This window comes from Marmota flaviventris, chromosome 5 (assembly GCF_047511675.1).
Source record: "Marmota flaviventris isolate mMarFla1 chromosome 5, mMarFla1.hap1, whole genome shotgun sequence".
Lineage (NCBI taxonomy): Eukaryota > Metazoa > Chordata > Mammalia > Rodentia > Sciuridae > Marmota > Marmota flaviventris.
Window position 1 is genome coordinate 129,703,412 of NC_092502.1, and position 18,390 is coordinate 129,721,801.

Sequence of the window (18,390 nt, forward strand, 5' to 3'; positions counted from 1 at the left end):
GTGTCTCACTCATGCTAGGCAAGGACTCTACCACTGAACTATGACCCCAGCCCCAAAGGCTGCCTTTTTTAAACAACTCAACAGACACCTTTGATCTAGGAACTACTGGAAATCCTATATAACAAAATCAACATATATGTGAGTGAAAACACACACACTCTTTGGTTTTTTCCTCTTTCATGAAAAGTTTCACACATTTGCCCAATTACACAAATAACCCCCTCACACCTACCCTTCTTCTACTATGTTTTTCAAGAAAGCAGGCCCAATGCAAAGTAACATACCACATTCTATGATAGAGCCCGAAGCACTGGCTAATTCATCACCAAATAGTGCCAGTTGTGATTCTGAAACTGTGATCCAATACCCTGTCCTACAGATGTTGTTTTCAACTGGCATCTGAACTGAAAGCACAAGGGGGTAATAAGCATCTTCAGTTTAGAATTTCTTGAAGTTTACGACCTCACCTCCTAATGAATGTAAATTCCATAGGCTTTTTCTTGCGTTGTATTAACTAATATGTCCCCAGGACCTAGAACAGTGTGTGGCACAAAGTACTGTACTATTATTTGTTCAATGAATGAACATTGATATAAGTAGTTATGGCTTTAAAAAAATCACAAAGCTGACATGAAACTGCTCAATAATGTTGATGTCTATTTATTTACTAAACACTAAGTCTTTTAGCTGGCCTAATTTCCATTTTCTTCAGAAGCAAATGCCTCTGTTACTTTACAAATGTCATGCCTTGGCTCTTCCTTGACCCCAAAGCATAACAAATCCTAGAATACTGAACTCTACATCCTTAAATCACATGCAATCCATGAAAAAAAAAAAAGAAAGAAAGAAAAATCCAGTTACAGGAATAAAATATTTCATCTTTAAGTGTATTCAAAGAACTGACGTATTTGTAAAAATAATATCATGAAACACTATTAAACTGCAAATATCATAGGCAACTTGATGTGTTAAGACAGGATGAAGTGTTTATATGCACTCATACACACATTTTTAAAAGGCTTCAAAATTTTGCATGTTATAAATGGTATAAAAAATTGAAAATGTCCCCTGGCTGGTTAATTCCTTGTCTTAGCATGCTATAATATTAAATGAAATTCACAGATTCCTTTGTTCATAGATTTGCTTCTTCATAATTATAAAATTATGAGTAAGAACTGAGCTCCTGTATCCTTATATTCTCAGAACCTGGTAATAAATTTCTTATAATGTTTTAATACCATTCTAATAACATCAATAGAAAGACAATGGAATCTTAACATAAAATACATAACATTAGTTAGTTAGTCAAGCAAGTTAAAAAGCATTTCCATAAATTCAAGACTTCTGTGATAATCCAAGCAATGCTTTATGGAAAGAAAATCAAGCAGTTATTAATTACAAAAGAGAAAAAAATTGACAACCCTTTTCTAAGATTTATTCATTGGGCAAGTTATCTCTACTTTATAATAAAAAGCTTATTATATAATCAATTCAAAGATTGGGAGGTAAAGAGAAAAAAATGTCTGTGTCCTTGTGTCATAGATATTCATCATTAAATGCTTTTAAAGATCCAGCATTAGTTAGATAAGTTGCACAGGCATTCTGAACAACCATGAAGTGACAATATCTTGGCCACTAAACAAAGTCTAAGTCAGTGAACTTTCATGACGTCAACATGCTGAAATGAGTTCTTGTCATGAAATGTCATGTGCTTCATTATATAATCTCAGCCCTTTGTGAACATGTTATGACTATAGCCAAAGGAAGGGAAAACAGGAGTGTCTCTAAATCAATCATGGGCCATGAAGTCAGACAGACTGTATGACAGATGCAATTTTTCTTGGCACCACTTGGGCATAGCTAATTGATGACAATCGTATGTCCACACTGGCACATTTCCACAGGGGATGTGTGTGAATATGTCACCACATCTGGATGCGAGGCATGCTGGGGTCCTGAGGCACAAAGACCTACTAAAACCAGAGGCCCAGCAGCTGTAGTCAATGAACACCGTGGGAGCTCCACAGAGTGATGAAAGGACCAAATTACCACAAACTGTAAATACAGATTTATTTCATTAAAATACGAGGTAACTGCTGCAGCCATCTCTTATTCAGACATCCGTCTCTTTAAAAAAGCTAGCATTTATGTGTATATTCCCAACTTTGTCAAGAAAATTTATATTTCTCCAAGAAAAGATGATGACACCAACATAAAACAAAATCAAAAAGTTTCTGATTCCCTTTACATTTAAAAAAAAAAGTAAAGAAAAGAAAGTAAGTCCACACAGAAGCTAGAAAGGAAAAACATGGTATTCTACTGACATCATGTTTGCAAGAATAGTCCTCTTCCTTTTAATTCAAATGTAAGATCCATATAACTTATTACAAATCTCATGTTGAAAATTCAACATATTTTAGTAAAAAACACTATAATATATTAATATATCATTTTAGCTTTTATATGAAGGACAGGTGAATATAAATAGGTTACTTTTCCTAACTTATAGAGGAGCCAAACTGAGCAATAATTTTATTCTGAACTATATTATAAATTGCTAATAAATTATTTTTTAAAATTATATAAATAATTCTTTGAAACTTGAAAAGTTCCCTCATGAAAATCCTTGTTTTATTCAAAAAAATTGGTTCAATAAAAAATCTGTAATTGAAAAATGATTCATAAGTCGGGGTTGGGACTTAAGGCAGTAGAGCGCTCGCCTAACACAGGCGGGACCCGGGTTCAATCCTCAGTACCACATAAAAATAAAGGCATTGTGGGAAAAAAAGAAAAATGATTCATAAATCTATAATTAAATCTCTAAAATCTTAAGCCAACTAATTTTCCCATTCAGTGTGACAGAAATCACCCTACAGCAGCAGTTCCTATGATTTCTTTATGGACAAAAGTCCTAATTATAATTAGGTCAGAAACAAAAAATCCCGCCCTTTTCTTTTCAGAAGACTTTTCTCCATCTCCCTCATTAGTTTCCTCTCCTGGCCTGCCTGCCTTAAAGCTGCTGGACGGTCTTATTTATGATGTTCTTCCACTCTGCATCCAATCACCTCACACCGGCCTCATTTTCCAAGATGTCTGCTTACCTAGGTTGATGAGTGAGTAACAAGAGTTTTGATGAACTAAACCTTCCCTTCCTAAGGATAACAGAGACACGAAAGCCATCTTTTTCTATTTTATTATGACTGCCACTCATCTAAACATTTACGTGGTGATAGAAGGCATTACTAATACATTAGACTTTTTCACATGTGGATTGAATAAAGAAAACAATGTCTTCAAGAAAATCATAAAAGGTGCTTGAACACATCCTTTCACTCATAATTCTATAAATGCTCTAACTGGCAAGACTATGACTAAAATAAGGCATAGCTTAATATCCTACATGGAAAGAGGAATAAGGAACTGAAAGAGAGACTTCTTATGTAACAATTTAAAGCAGCAGAATACAACAGACACTAGTATGGCAATATGTAAATCAATGGATGTGTAACTGATGTGATTCTGCAATCTGTATATGGGGTAAAAATGGGAGCTCATAACCCACTTGAATCAAATTGTGAAATATGATATATCAAGAACTATGTAATGTTTTAAACAGCCAACAATAAAAAATTTAAAAAAAAAAAATATATAGCCAAGAACTTTTCTCAACTTCTATCTTCAGTTCACCTAAATTTTCACTAACCATGAAAATGATCCATGTCACAGAATCATTTGGGCCCACTGCAAAGCAGTATCTTGAATCTGTGTAAATGGAAAATACAAACTATAGATTTCAAGAAGAGGTGGGGGGAAGAGGGAGAGAAAAAAGAAAAAGCAAGAAAGAAAAAAAAAAACGACGAAGTAAAATGCAGCTGACATGGCTGCTAACACTAAGACCATTTAGGTAACCCTGTGATTTCATCATCTCAACTCTCTTTTACCACCATTTAGAGCAGGAACATTCAGTCCAAAGAGCAGGAGGATTCTGTATCCAGTCTGGCACAGATATACTGACTAGTTCTGGGTCACACTGTTAGGCATTTTTTTTTTCCTTTGGCAATAAGTACTAGGGATTGGACCCATACTAGGCAAGTGCTCCACTTTTGTACTACATCCCCACCCCCTTTATTTTTTACTTTGAGACATAGTATAAATTGCCCAGGCTGATCTCAAACTTTTGATCCTCCTGCCTCAGCCTCTTGCATAACTGGGATTATAGGCATTTACCACCATGTCTGACTTGCTTTATTTTCTTATCATTTGCCCCCAGACAAAAGTCTATAGTTGACATCTAAAAGGAATAGTTAACAGACAAAAATAGTTTTGTCAACAGACATTAACATCTTGATGACCAAACTAACTCTATTTAATAAGTTATCTTGTCAGATATTTTGCCATGTCAATGTAACTGCTAGTGAACCAGTTTCCCCAAGAAATGAGCAGCAGTAGTCCTACTAAGGGTGACCCCAGGGGCTTTCTCCTCTGACACATGAATGACAAAAGTAGTTCCAGAGTGGGAACCCTGAGATGGATAGGACAAATGCAAACACTTCGACGGTCACCAAGTTGAACTCCCAGTGCCCCATTTTTACACTTTTCAAATGTTTTATCCAAGGTCATGGGGGATCTAGTAATGCAGAGTTTTCAGCTTTTCTGTTCTGCTTAACATCCTCCCAAGAGCAGAGGCTGGTGCCCCAATAGCAAAAACAGCTGTTGTGCTAATTCAGATTCCAAAACCATGTGGCTTTATATAAAGCATTCTCAGTAGTTTTCTCCATTCTGAGAATATGAGAGTTAAATTAGCCATCAATGACCAGCCCACAGAGACTTACTCTTTGAAAACCTCTTTGGAAGTCTTGCATTTTTCAACGTGAATAAAAAACAGAAGAACACAACTTGATATAATTCAAAATGCATTGCTTGATAGGAAAAAAAAACAATAAAAAATAAATCAATAGATAAGTGAAAGGAAGATCAGTGGAGTAGAGAAAGGAGGGAAGGAAATAGTGAGGGTAGGGAATCTGAAATCTAATTCCATGAATGTACAATTTGTCCAGAGGAACCCAACTACTCTGTATAACTAAAATGGTTTAATTTAAGAAAGAAAGAGAGGAAGAAAGAGAGAAAGAGAAAGAAAGAAAGAGCTTTGCTTGATCTCCTTCCCCAAATTGAAACACAGGGAAACACAAACTTCTATTTTTCCCCATTAATAAATACCCTGGAATTTGGAATAACAAACTTTCCTTTCTAAAATTAGTCTATATTTAGATTCAATGATATTAGATAAAAGCAGTGAAAATTGGTAGTAGACTAAGACTAGAATAGAGGTTTTTTGACAGCTTTCCCTAGGATTACACGTGTAAAGTGCCACTTAAAGAAACAGTCCTTTTGGGGGGCTGGGGTTATAGCTCAGCAGCAGAGTGCTTGCCTTGCACGTGTAAGGCACTGGGTTCGATCCTCAGCACCATATGAAAATAAATAAAGATATTTAAAAAGAAAGAAACAGTCCTTTTTAAAACGTCATCCATAATGGGCAGGCGTTGTGGCTCAGTGGTAGCACTCTCGCCTAGCAAGCGTGAGGCCCTAGGTTCGATCCTCAGCACCACATAAAAACAAACAAAGCTATTGTGTCCAACTACAACTAAAAAATAAATATTAAAAAAAAAGTCATCCATAACCTTTCATCACACAGCTATCCTTGCAAACACTTACCTGACTTTTTTGCCTTGCTCCGTGAGCATCTTTACCAAATCAGCAATGGGGTACTGAGCTTTGGCTGCACAGAGACCATATCCTGCAAGAAATATCAAGAACATAGAAAAATGTGGTTTTTGTTTTGAAATGTTATGAACTACACCTTGTCTCTTGCTCAAAACACATTTTTATGTCAACATAGGCAGTTAATAGGACTAGACATGAAAATAATTTATAATCTGCCCTTCAAAATCATAAGTTTGAATTTGAAAATTAAAATCTAATGATCCCTCAATCTTCTGCAGAGTACAGTATTTCTGAGCACCCCCATCCACACACCATAGACACACTTGCACATGCCGTCTTCTTCTCTCTTTACCTCTCTCTCATGTTTTTAAACTCTGTGCATACTTGATTCTGAAAACACTTCTGTTCCCTGGCACCTCCTAACTTTCTCCTCTCTCAAATTTCTTTAATAGTTTTTCTTTTTAGTTGCCTTCTTAAATGACCAAGTTTCTCCCTCACCTCTCTTTAAAAATCTCAGCTCATCCCATGGCATCAATAACCATCTGATGACTCCCATTCTGCCTCTCATTTGAGTTCCCATATAGCATGCTCATTGTCCAAACTTTATATCTCAAAAAAATAACTTAACATTCCCACCCCTACACCTAGATGAAAAATAAAAATGATCTTCACATTTGGTATTACTAAGGGTATAACAAGAACTTCAGCTATCTTCCTTCTCCTATAACTGCCACATTCTGTCCAGTCTACCTATACAACAACTGCTTTTCTAACCCTTTTCCCCAAATGCTAAGTTTCTGCTTAAGCTATTCCCTCTGCCTTCATCCATGCCTAACACTATCCCTCCTCTAAGGCCAAAAACAAATCCTCACTTGCCTACAAATCTTCTTAGTTTCCTCATGATGGGAAAATGGTTCACAAGGTTCAATTTAGCCTTTATCATAGCCACCACCCCCTGCATCATTCATCTGCAACTTCTTCCCCCAGTGGAAAATGCCTCAAGGAAAAGATCACAGTCCTCAACTTCTTCACACTCCAGCACACTTTCTCTACAGGCAATTCCACAGCTGTTCCAGCTGTGACAATTCAATACACAGGAATGTCCCCATACACTTCAGTTTATCTGCTTCTGTTCACTAATAGACAATAGCAGCCCCATCTTTGTGACGACCAAAAACCCCAAATCACATGTTTCAAATGCCCCTAAAAAGGAACACTGCCCCAACTTAAGAAGGCTTGCACCTTAACATTTGATCAGGATAATGTTTGTTATTTTTACCTTAATACCAATAGGTTAATTACCCACATGTCAAATCAATAGATTTTCTTTATAGAAAACTCAAAAGACTGAATGCAGTTAAAATCTTGAACTGAAACCAACATGTTATCCATAATACCAGAGCATTGTGTAATAATAGTGAAAGAGAACTGGGCTAAAATTAAAGAGAGAGAGAAAGAGAGAGAGAGAAAGGGAGCTGTGGTGCAGGATTGAGGCCCAGAGAGATTAAATGACTTGGTCAATGTCATACAGACTATTAGTGGTAAAATTAAGACCAAAAATGAGACGTTGAGGGCTAGGGTTGTGGTTCAGTGGTAGAGTGCTTGCCTAGCACACATAAGGCCCTGGGTTTGATTCTCAGCACCAAATACAAATAAATAAAGGTCTGTTGACAACTAAAAAAATAATAAAAATTTTAAAATAAGATGTTGTGGCTCCCAGACCAAGCTCTGTCTACTAGGTCATGTTCTCTCATGCTATTGAAACCACATGATTCTTGATGTCATTTTTTAAATATATATTTTTGAAAACAGACTAAACAAGCCTACTAAGCCAGACACTTTCATAACCTATATCTAAATTAATCTTGATGATAGGCCAAAAAATTACCATTAAAAAAATAGCTAAGACTCAAAAATTAATACATGTTTAAAGAAACACTAAAAGACACTACAGAACCCACTGCATCAACTTATAGATTATCTATGTGATCCTCAAAATATTAACCTAAACTGAGAATTTTCATATTTCTCATGTAGTAATCACAGAGTTCCTACTAAGTTTCCATTGTGTTTTCAAAATTAAGGAATTTTCAATTCCATTTTTTTCCCATTATAAAAAAAACTCTCTCTGAATCCATTACAACAGTTAGAGGTTGTCTATTTTTTGATTTTGCCTTTATTTTTTTACCTGGAGTAATGATAATGCTATTAGCTTCTCGAATCATGTCGATGGCATTGTCAAGGTTGATTTCTGTATGTGTGCCAGAAATTTCCATGGGTTTCCCACCGGCTGTTGAAGTGGTACCATAGCCTCCAAGAATCACATTAGCCAGGGAGCGATTCATTGCCTACAGAGCAAAATTATCAGCTATGAGAGTTTAATCCACATAACTTTTGGAGAATGGTATAAATTTTGCACATATGATATTCAGAAGCATTAAAAAGGTTTATTTGATGATTTAGGTCACTTTAACCAGATAAATTTGAGCTGGCTTCTGAAAATTATTTCAAAAATTTAAATTTTAATTTAAAAAAATTTAAATTTAAATAAAAAGAGATCAGAGAACCACCTGTTTTTTTCAATAAGAGAGGTAAATAGGGAGCCTACATCCTGGGAACAAATCTTTACTCCTCACACTTCAGATAGAGCCCTAATATCCAGAGTATACAAAGAACTCAAAAAATTAGACAATAAAATAACAAACAACCCAATCAACAAATGGGCCAAGGACCTGAACAGACACTTCTCAGAGAAGGACATACAATCAACCAACAAGTACATGAAAAAATGCTCACCATCTCTAGCAGTCAGAGAAATGCAAATCAAAACCACCCTAAGATACCATCTCACTCCAGTAAGATTGGCAGCCATTATGAAGTCAAACAACAACAAGTGCTGGCGAGGATGTGGGGAAAAGGGTACACTTGTACATTGCTGGTGCGACTGCAAATTGGTGCAGCCAATCTGGAAAGCAGTATGGAGATTCCTGGGAAAGCTGGGAATGGAACCACCATTTGACCCAGCTATTCCCCTTCTCGGACTATTCCCTAAAGACCTAAAAAGATCATGCTACAGGGACACTGCTACACTGATGTTCATAGCAGCACAATTCACAATAGCTAGACTGTGGAACCAACCTAGATGCCCTTCAATAGATGAATGGATTTTTAAAAATGTGGCATTTATACACAATGGAGTATTATGTTGCGCTAAAAAATGACAAAATCATGGCATTTGCAGGGAAATGGATGGCATTAGAGCAGATTATGCTAAGTGAAGCTAGCCAATCCCTAAAAAACAAATGCCAAATGTCTTCTTTGATATAAGGAGAGCAACTAAGAACAGAGCAGGGAGGAAGAGCATGAGAAGAAGATTAACATTAAACAGGGATGAGAGGTGGGAGGGAAAGGGAGAAAGAAGGAAAATTGCATGGAAATGGAAGGAGACCCTCATTGTTATACAAAATTACATATAAGAGGAAGTGAGGGGAAGGGGAAAAAAAACAAGGGAGAGAAATGAAGTACAGTAGATGGGGTAGAGAGAGAAGATGGGAGGGGAAGGGAGAGGAGGGGGGATAGTAGAGGATAGGAAAGGCAACAGAATACAGTATGGCAGTATGTAAAAACGTGGATGTGTAACCAATGTGATTCTGCAATCTGTATACGGGGTAAAAATGGGAGTTCATAATCCACTTGAATCAAATATATGAAATATGATATGTCAAGAACTATGTAATGTTTTGAACAACTAATAATAAAAAAATAAAAAAGAATTCAAATCAGTACTGTTCACGATCAAAACAAAATATTCTACAGGACCGTAACTGATGTTACCATTTGGAAAAAATTCCAAACACTATTAAATCCTATTTTAAGGGTCATAATAAACACATTATTGATTACTGTAAAAGCTGTGCAAGGATCAATCTATTACCTTTTTTTTTTTTTTGGTACTGGGGATTGAACTTAGGGTACTCTACCACTTAGCAACATCCCCAGCCCTATTCTGTATTTTATTTAGAGACAGGGCATCACTGAGTTGCTTAGCACCTCGCTTTTGCTGAGGCTGGGTTACAACTTGCGATCCTCCTGTCTCCAATTCCTGAGCCGCTGGGATTACAGGCGTGTAAAAAAGAAAAGATAATATTTGATTATTTAAAAAGCAATTAGAGGGCTGGGGTTGTGGCTCAGAGGTTGAGCTTTCACCTAGCACGTGCCAGGCCCTAGGTTCGATCCTCAGCACCACATAAAATAAATAAAATAAAGGTATTGTGTCCAACTACAACTAAAAAGTAAATATTTAAAAAAATTTTAAAAAACAATTAGAAATCTCCAACGATAAGCACTACATCAGGGAAAAACCACAACCACCCAGAATGAGGGCCCAGCTGGCAACCACTTTGGTGGAGACATTTACCTCACTGCTTATGTTTTGACACAGGCAAAGGCAGGGAGGAAAACAGAAGATGAGCAAAGAGCCATGCTTTCATAACAACAAAGTTCAAAGATGATGGATTACAATATCAGCATTTTTTAAATTATTCTTTCATGCTAAGCTCACCTATCAAATACGAATGTATTTTACAGAACTCCAAATCTGATAAATTCGTCTAAGGTTAACACACACAAAATAAAGCCTGAAATATCTTTATGTATATTATTAACGGATAAGAGAGTCATGGAAAATTAATGTTTTTAATTAAGTTAATAAACCTAATCTAACTTGAAGTTTTAAGCTCTTGTTAAGATATCCTCTCAAAATTTCCAAGGTTTAAATAAAAGCCCAGATAGACATACCTGAGACTTCCCAAACTTTCAACTTCTGAGGATTTTTGTTGTTGTTGTTGTTGTTGTTTAGGTGGAGATCATTTATGTGGTGCTGAGAATCGAACCCAGTGCCTCGTGCATGCTAGGCAAGCACTCTACCACTGAACCACAACCCCGGCCCCACTTTTGAGGATTTTGATAAATCTTTTCTAGTTTTAAATTACAGGATTCTGAAACTAGGTTACCAAAAAAATGTTCTACCAAATTTTTGTCTTTAAAATCGGTACAAAACATTATTTTAGACATTGAGATATTTATGAAGTTATGTCATAAATAACTTCAAATAAATGTCAAATGGACAAAGAGGCTCTATGACAGTCTTGCAAAGGGACAGATCACAGAGGGATATACAGCAGAGGGACACATGTATAGAGATATACCCACATTATTCCAACTTGGCTTAAAAGGAACCTATAAAACGAATGGAGAAGGAAAGAATTTCTGAGGACATCTAAAATGTACCCACTTCAGATGGCAACTTAGGGAGAAAAAACAGGGAACCCCCATAGTAGTTTAAAAATCAAGGCCTACCCCCTATTAAACACATATACACAATTATATCATCATTATACTAATTTCATGTGGCCTCTTAAAAACTAAATTATTTTCATCTCTAAATTTACCATTGCAACATTATTTTCTCAACAAATGTTCAGGGTTTCTGCTTGAGTGATTAATGGTCTATCCTATGGGCACTGATCCACATATTAAAAAGAGTTTCCAGCTTTCAAGGCAAAAAAAATTTGCAACATTGTCCAAAACTATTCCTCTCAAACTATTAAGCCCTAAAACGAAAATTGTATTCTACATTAAAGAGACCCTTAACTCATATAATTCTAAGTGCACTGTGAGAAGTAAACCTGAAAACAAAGGAAAAGTCATAAAGTAGACCAAGACAAAATAATAACATATACACCATTTACCAGCCTCTCATTTCAGTACCTGGTAGATGATAATTAATCACAAAGAAAAAAAAAAAAAAAAAAACATAATTTTCTTTGCATTTCTTCTATTTCCATTTGGCAACAAATAACAAAGTACAAAAATCAAAAAATTTTGCCTGAAAATGCTGTTGCGTTTTTGCAAGACCTCTATTTCCCAGGTGATTTGAATTCTATCACGAGTAGAGGGACTATAAAATCATAAAGAAGGTAATGTCTATTTGATGTCTGGATATAAAGCACATCATTGATTTGAGTTTTTTGATTAGACATTGCCAATATTTTTCAACTTTTATAATAATGAATACTGTGTAATCATAGCTCAGAGGACACCAAAAAAAATTAATTATCAGAACAAAAATACAATTCTAGGGATTGCTGGTTAGCCACTTGTGGTACATTCCATTTCTTCCTATAGAATAAAATCACCCTGTTTCTTATTTTTTTTTCTGGTGGTGGTTTGTGTTTCTGTTTTTGGTACCGGAGATTGAACCTATAGGTGCTTAACTGCTGAGCCATATCCCCAACCCTTTTTTATTTTTGAGACAGGGTCTTGCTAAGTTGTTTAAGGCCTCCCTAAATTGGTGAGGCTGGCTTGGAACTTTAAATCCTCCTGCCTCAACCTCTGGGATTACAGGTGTGCACCACCAAACCCAGCAAAACCACCCTGCTATGCTTTACACTTAAATTTTTCCTTCAGTCTTTAATAATGAAGGTCAACATACTGTATCATATTAACTCCAGTAAATGAGCTAAAAAAATATCCATCTAATGTTCATTTAGCAAACAGTACAAACCTTGGAATGTACCAGGTACTAGGCCAGGCTTCACAAACACAAAGGTAAGAAATAAGCCTTAAAAATACCTTATCTCTAAAATGAGAACATTTTCTATCTCCAAAACTATTGTAGAGATGAAATGAGCTAACACTTGTAAAGCATCCAGCATAATGCTTGCAGTACTGTACTAACACCCAAGTTGAACCAGCTATTTAATTTTTATTAATCTTATGAACTACCTTGTGCTGCTAAGCATAAGCCATGAAAAAAAAATTTTTATAATAAAGAAGCACAAGTTAAGAATTAGTGAAGGTCAATGAAAAAAAATCGGAAATCAGGGAAATTTGGAAGGAAAGAAATTTTCTATCTTCCAAGTCTAAAAATACAGCAGGTTTGTTTATATTGTTTTCTTTTTGTTTCATAATGACATCTGGGAGTAGGGAGCATGCACTGAAATAAGCCATGACACCCATCGCTAGTTTAGAGCACTAAGGAGGAATCGTTGGTGGACAATCAATTTATCAATTTCAAAAGGCAACAAAAACAGCTTATGCCCTTTGAACGTGTAATTGCACTTGTAAAAATTTAACTTAAGGAAATAATCAAAGATGCACAAAGAGAAATACTACAACCAAAAAAATTGTTCAAACAATTAATAATGTAGATTTGGAAACATAGCTTATGGTATATGTGTGTTATAATAATGTGTTGATGCTAAAAATTATTAGTTAAAAACTTAACTAAATTCAACAATGCACTAAATAGAATGTTAACACAGCACTTGAAAAAAATGTTAGAAAATTCAGCAATGCACTAAATAGAATGTTAACACAGCACTTGAAAAAAAATTAGAACCTTAAATGTTATTAACAGCTAATGAACAATAGGAGTTCAAAAATTTTTATTTTCTTATTTATTCTGTTTTTTAAATTTCCTATATTATACATCTTTCATTTTTGTAATTAGGATTTTTTAAACTAAGCCTTCGCCTTCCTCGAATCCAAATTAATATAAACTTGCTATCATGATATTAATGAACCCAGATAGCTATAAGAATATATTAGCTATATATGTGGTATAGGAATTTTAGAAAATAAAAAACTGTATAGTATGATGATGACAAATGACACACTTGTGGCAGTAGAAATAGAAAAAAAAGAAACAGGATAGCTAAAGAAAATAGATCAAGAAATATGAAAGAGCCAGGCATGGTGGTGCACACCTGTAATCCCAAGGGCTCAGTAAGCTGAGACAGGAGGATTGCAAGTTCAAAGCCAGCCTCAGCAAAAAGCAAGGCCCTAGGGAACTTAGACCCTATATCAAAATAAAGAATTGTATAAGGGCTCAATGGTTAGGTGCCCCTGAGTTCAATATCTAGGATGAAAAAAAGAAAAAGAAATATGAAAGAATTTTAAAAGAAAGATAATTTCCAAAGAACATGTAGAAGAGAGTATTTTCAACAAGTGCCTCTTCCAACCTTATTCAAGTTCCTTTTAGATGTATTAACATAAGAATTACTATGGTTACTATAATTAATAATAATAAAAGAAATTAACTTCTTGGGACGGGGTTGTGGCTCAGTGGCAGAGTGCTTGCCTAACATGTATGAGGCACTGGGTTTGATCTCCCACAACAAATAAAAATAAACAAATAAAATAAAGGTATTGTGTCCATCTACAACTAAAATATATATTTTTTTAAAAGAAAGAAATTAACTTCTTAAATTGATCAACTACACCTCCCAAAATATCTGTCTCCACTTTATTTAAAGAAACCATTAAGAAAAATGGAAGAACTTTGGGCAAAGGGAAGGGAGGGGTGAGGAAAGGGCATGGGGCAGGAAAGATGGTGGAATGAGATGGACATCATTACCCTAGATACATGTATGGTTGCATATATGGTGTGACACTACATCGTGGACAACCAGAGAAATGAAAAGTTGTGCTACAATTCTGTACAAAGAATCAAAATACATTCTGCTGTCATATATACCTAATTGAAAGAAATTAATTAATAAAAAAAAGAAGGTATCCATGGTAACATTTTAAGAACTGGGTACAAGTCCTTCGCCCTTTCCTCCTCATATCAGTATGCCACTGGCTTTATTTTTTGAAATCCAAATCCTCCCATTTGATTTAAAATCAGTTTTCTGGGAAACCATGTTTAAGTAATAGTGAAAATCTGCTGCCCTCTGCTGGTCAAATTTTCCAAATGACTGAAATTCAAACCAAGGGTTAAAAGTTTATTTTTAGATTAAACTGTATTTCTAATACAATTGAACACATTTTTTTCCTTAAAAACCTCAAAGCTTGATACTTTTAAAATAGGATACTCAAGCTTTCACCTTTACAAATTCCCTAAATAACCTGAGTAACTTAATTTAAAAATCTCTGGGCTGGTTTTGAATTTGGGCTATCTAATGCTTTCTTTTACAGTACAAAGAAATAAACAACAACAAAAAAAATCTTATAAAAAGATAACCAGGATTTAAATTACAACTAAGAGTTTTCAATTAAAACTTCAGAAAATTCTAAGTTGCAAAATAAGGGGGTTTTTTTAACTGAAAACAAATGATAGGAGTAGCAGCTCTTTTCCCTCTAAATTATTTATCAGTGGAAAGTCATATTCTGATTTCTGATTGTATAAGGGCTCAATGGTTAGGTGCTTGTCTTTTAACAGCTATTCAAAACTAATATGTAGAGAATAACACCTATAACTGGGAAACATTTTCTAGTCAACCATAAATTATTTGCAGGATATAAGCTTGCCACTCAAGAAGATAATCAGAAATTTAAAACAAAGCTAACAAGTATTCACATTGTTACTTTTTTCTGTTCTTTTTTTGTTGTTATCATGCTGCCCATGAAACTTCAAGGGAGGCCCTCTCATAGATGACCAATGAGAGGGCAAGCTTTGTGGAAACACATAAAAAAACCTGAAAACTGAGCACACTCTCTCTCTCTTTGGCTTTGACAAAAGCCAAAATTGTCAAAGATGCACTTAAATGCAAAGAGAATTAAAAATCAACCTAAAATGGACAGCATTAGGGAAAAGCTAAATGAACTTTGTATATCCATATGATGGATTAATACAAAGGGTCTTAAAACAAAACTTTAAAAGCATCTTAATGGTAAAAATAAAAAAGTTAAAAATATAATAAGGTTTTTTATTTGAATGCGAAAAAGGTAATAAGATCAAACAAGTGAATACATAAATATGTAATGCACAAAGAAAAAAGATGAAAAAAACTTATATATTTATCTTCAAATGGAGAGAGGCCTTAGAAGATTTTTACCTTTATATTTAATATTCCTAATTCTCTACAGTTGAGTACTTTAAAAACAGTTTTAGAAACTTATTTAAATAATACATTTTGATATTTTTGAATATTAAAAGTAACATTTTTTACTGCAAATAAATGACCAGCACATTCATATTTCCAGAAGATCATTTCTTTTGTTTACTCATGGTCTTACCACACACATGATGTACGACAGGATAGCCCCAGAGGATCCAATGAGCGCGCCCACGATGGTAAGCAGGTTATTGTTGAGCAGGAATCCCTCAGCACACAGAGCCCAGCCCGAGTAGCTGTTCAGCACAGTGATGACGACGGGCATGTCAGCACCCCCGATGGCAGCCGTCAGGGTCACACCCTAGGACAAAGACCCAAGCAGAACTCAAATTTCGGAATACTAAAACCTATGACATTTAACATCTTGGTTCCTAATCATTCCAACTTTTCAACTAATAAGAGTTCCATACAAGTTCCACTTCTGCTAATGCCCAAGTGTCTTCCATCTGACCAACTCTCTACTCGGTAGAACAGCTGTGAACACTCAGCCACCCCTTCAGCCTCAAAATAAATAAACAAATAAATAAATAAATCCCTAAATAAAAGCAGGCAGAAAATGGAGAGTGGGAGGTACTGGGGAATGAAACTGACATATTATGCTGTGTGCCTTATGAATACATAACAATAAATTCCACTAATATGTATAATTATAATGCACCAATAAAAAAAATTTAAAGAAAATGGAGAGAGGTCTATGCCTAAAAAAAATATAATACCACTAAGTGAATTTTTCAGCTTTTATGGTTTTAGACCATTGTTGGTAGCAAGTGGACCAGCTAAAACTAAGATTATAAGCCCACAGTTTTACTGGTTGGAAGATCATGAAGATAGGGTTTGTAATGACTAAGTGACAGAGGAAACCCTGCAAAGGAGCAGGCTAGATGAATTGGAGGGACCCCAAAGCCAGCTTACTCTTATTAAACTATGCTATGTGGAGCAGACTCCAAGCAATCCTGTTAATGATAAAATAAAATAGCTCTCAGCTGCTCCCACCATAAGGGAACCGAAATTTGAAATTTGCATCCCACCAAATTACCTACCTATAAAAACAAATTTAAAAATGATAATTGATACTCTTTAGATGGATACAATAGAATCCCAAGCATCCATAACATATCATGAATAATGTCCACTATGCAATCCAAAATTACTAAACCAGGAAAATAAAAAGGCTGATAGAAAGATTTTTGTTTTTTATTCCACATTCTCCTACATTTTTCTTGTTACTAAATGTATTCATTTATCACTTATTTAACCCAAAAGCAATTAAAATAAGGCCATAAAATCATCACTTATGCAGACATTCTCATAGGGCAATAAGTATCTTTTAGATCTCAAAAAAATAAGAATTATTGAAGTTTTGTATTTCTATAGTATTAGTTTGATTTTGAGACTTTAACCTCTTTCACTTTGTTAGATTAAAAATATCAAAACTATTTTTCTTCCATTTAAAACAAAATTATCACTACAAAAGGCAAAGAAAACTGAATTATCGGTATTCATATAAAGATAGATTTTTAAGTGACTTTAAACTTTCTGTACTAAAATCATGACCTAATTCTTAGGATTCCACAAAAATAAGTATCATTTTTGTACTACAAATATTGTGTTTCTGAATCAAGGAGCCACTAAGTATTTGATAAGCAATTACTAAACATCTAAGTTTGGGCTAGGCACAGTAGCTAGTGTTTTCAAAAACTTAAAATATAAACCCTATGTACAAGGTATACACCATATTAGAGAAACATAAAGCAATCAGTGTGTGACACAGAATTGCATGCAATATCATCAAATATTGATATATAAAACACCAAACAGAAACATATAGACAAAAAAATAGTCTATATCTTAATAGACTAAATGAAAAAGGCAGGGAGAAAAAGGAAGACCAATCCTATTATGAAAGGCTGGACCCCCTCACTGAGCACACAGGTTTATTAACTGAATTTTCTTTTATATGATTATTTGATTTAGTGTCCAATGAATGGATGACAGCAAATAACAGGCAAACTTACCATGTAAACTTCAAAGCACTGTTTTGTGGTGCTTGTCATATAGTAGGCACCTAATGAACGGAACTGGAACCCTTGACTTTTTAAAACTCTTATTCACCAACACATAGATCCAATGAAGAGACTCCAGAGCAAGAAAGGTGTCACATGTGACAACTTTTAAATGAACAATTAAGTTGAAAGAAAATATGTCCTTGTTAATCTCCAACTTCTTACCATGATAGCAGAAAGAGCTGACACGGAACCCAGACAGGTAATGCCAGTGGTAAAGCTGGGGTCAATCATATATGGGATTATTCCACCGACACTAGCAGCCAGCAAGCCTGCATTGAGTAAGTGCCTTCCAGGTAGAAGGAGAGGGGCTGATTTCAGGATACCTAGACCAAGGAACATAGCTTCAAAATCTCAAATGTGTAAGAAACCACCTTTACACATACACTCAACTGCATGTCACTTAATCCCAAACTGTCAAAATGTAATATTAGAATGACATGGTATCTGAAGTATCACTTTATTCCACCAGATACGAGACACAAAAGCATATTAGAATTATTAAATGTAACAAACACTAATGGAAGACAGGAAAAGTATGGTTCAATTTAACTGTTCTTTTTCCTACTTTGATCACATAATTTCTTTACTCTTTGTCATAGAATCTTAAAAAGTGATTTTTCCCCCCGTACACCAACACAAAAGTTGTTAAGTGTGGTTTTATTTATTTAAAACTTCAATACAGACTCTAGTACATTAGCATT

The 18,390-nt window shown here is 34.9% G+C and overlaps 1 protein-coding gene across 3 annotated transcripts in view; it reads right to left on the reverse strand.

The window, feature by feature from the left end:
- The window catches only part of Nnt (nicotinamide nucleotide transhydrogenase), a 91,949-nt gene that overhangs the window by 22,675 nt on the left and 50,884 nt on the right, over positions 1–18,390 (reverse strand). For all 3 annotated transcript variants that reach the window (XM_071612611.1, XM_027954389.2, XM_027954390.2), the window contains exons 16-19: positions 17,852–18,012; positions 15,745–15,924; positions 7,910–8,069; positions 5,713–5,794 (exon numbers count right to left, since the gene is read on the reverse strand). In XM_071612611.1, the coding sequence (XP_071468712.1) occupies positions 5,713–5,794; positions 7,910–8,069; positions 15,745–15,924; positions 17,852–18,012 (583 nt within the window). The remainder of the gene's footprint in view (positions 1–5,712; positions 5,795–7,909; positions 8,070–15,744; positions 15,925–17,851; positions 18,013–18,390) is intronic.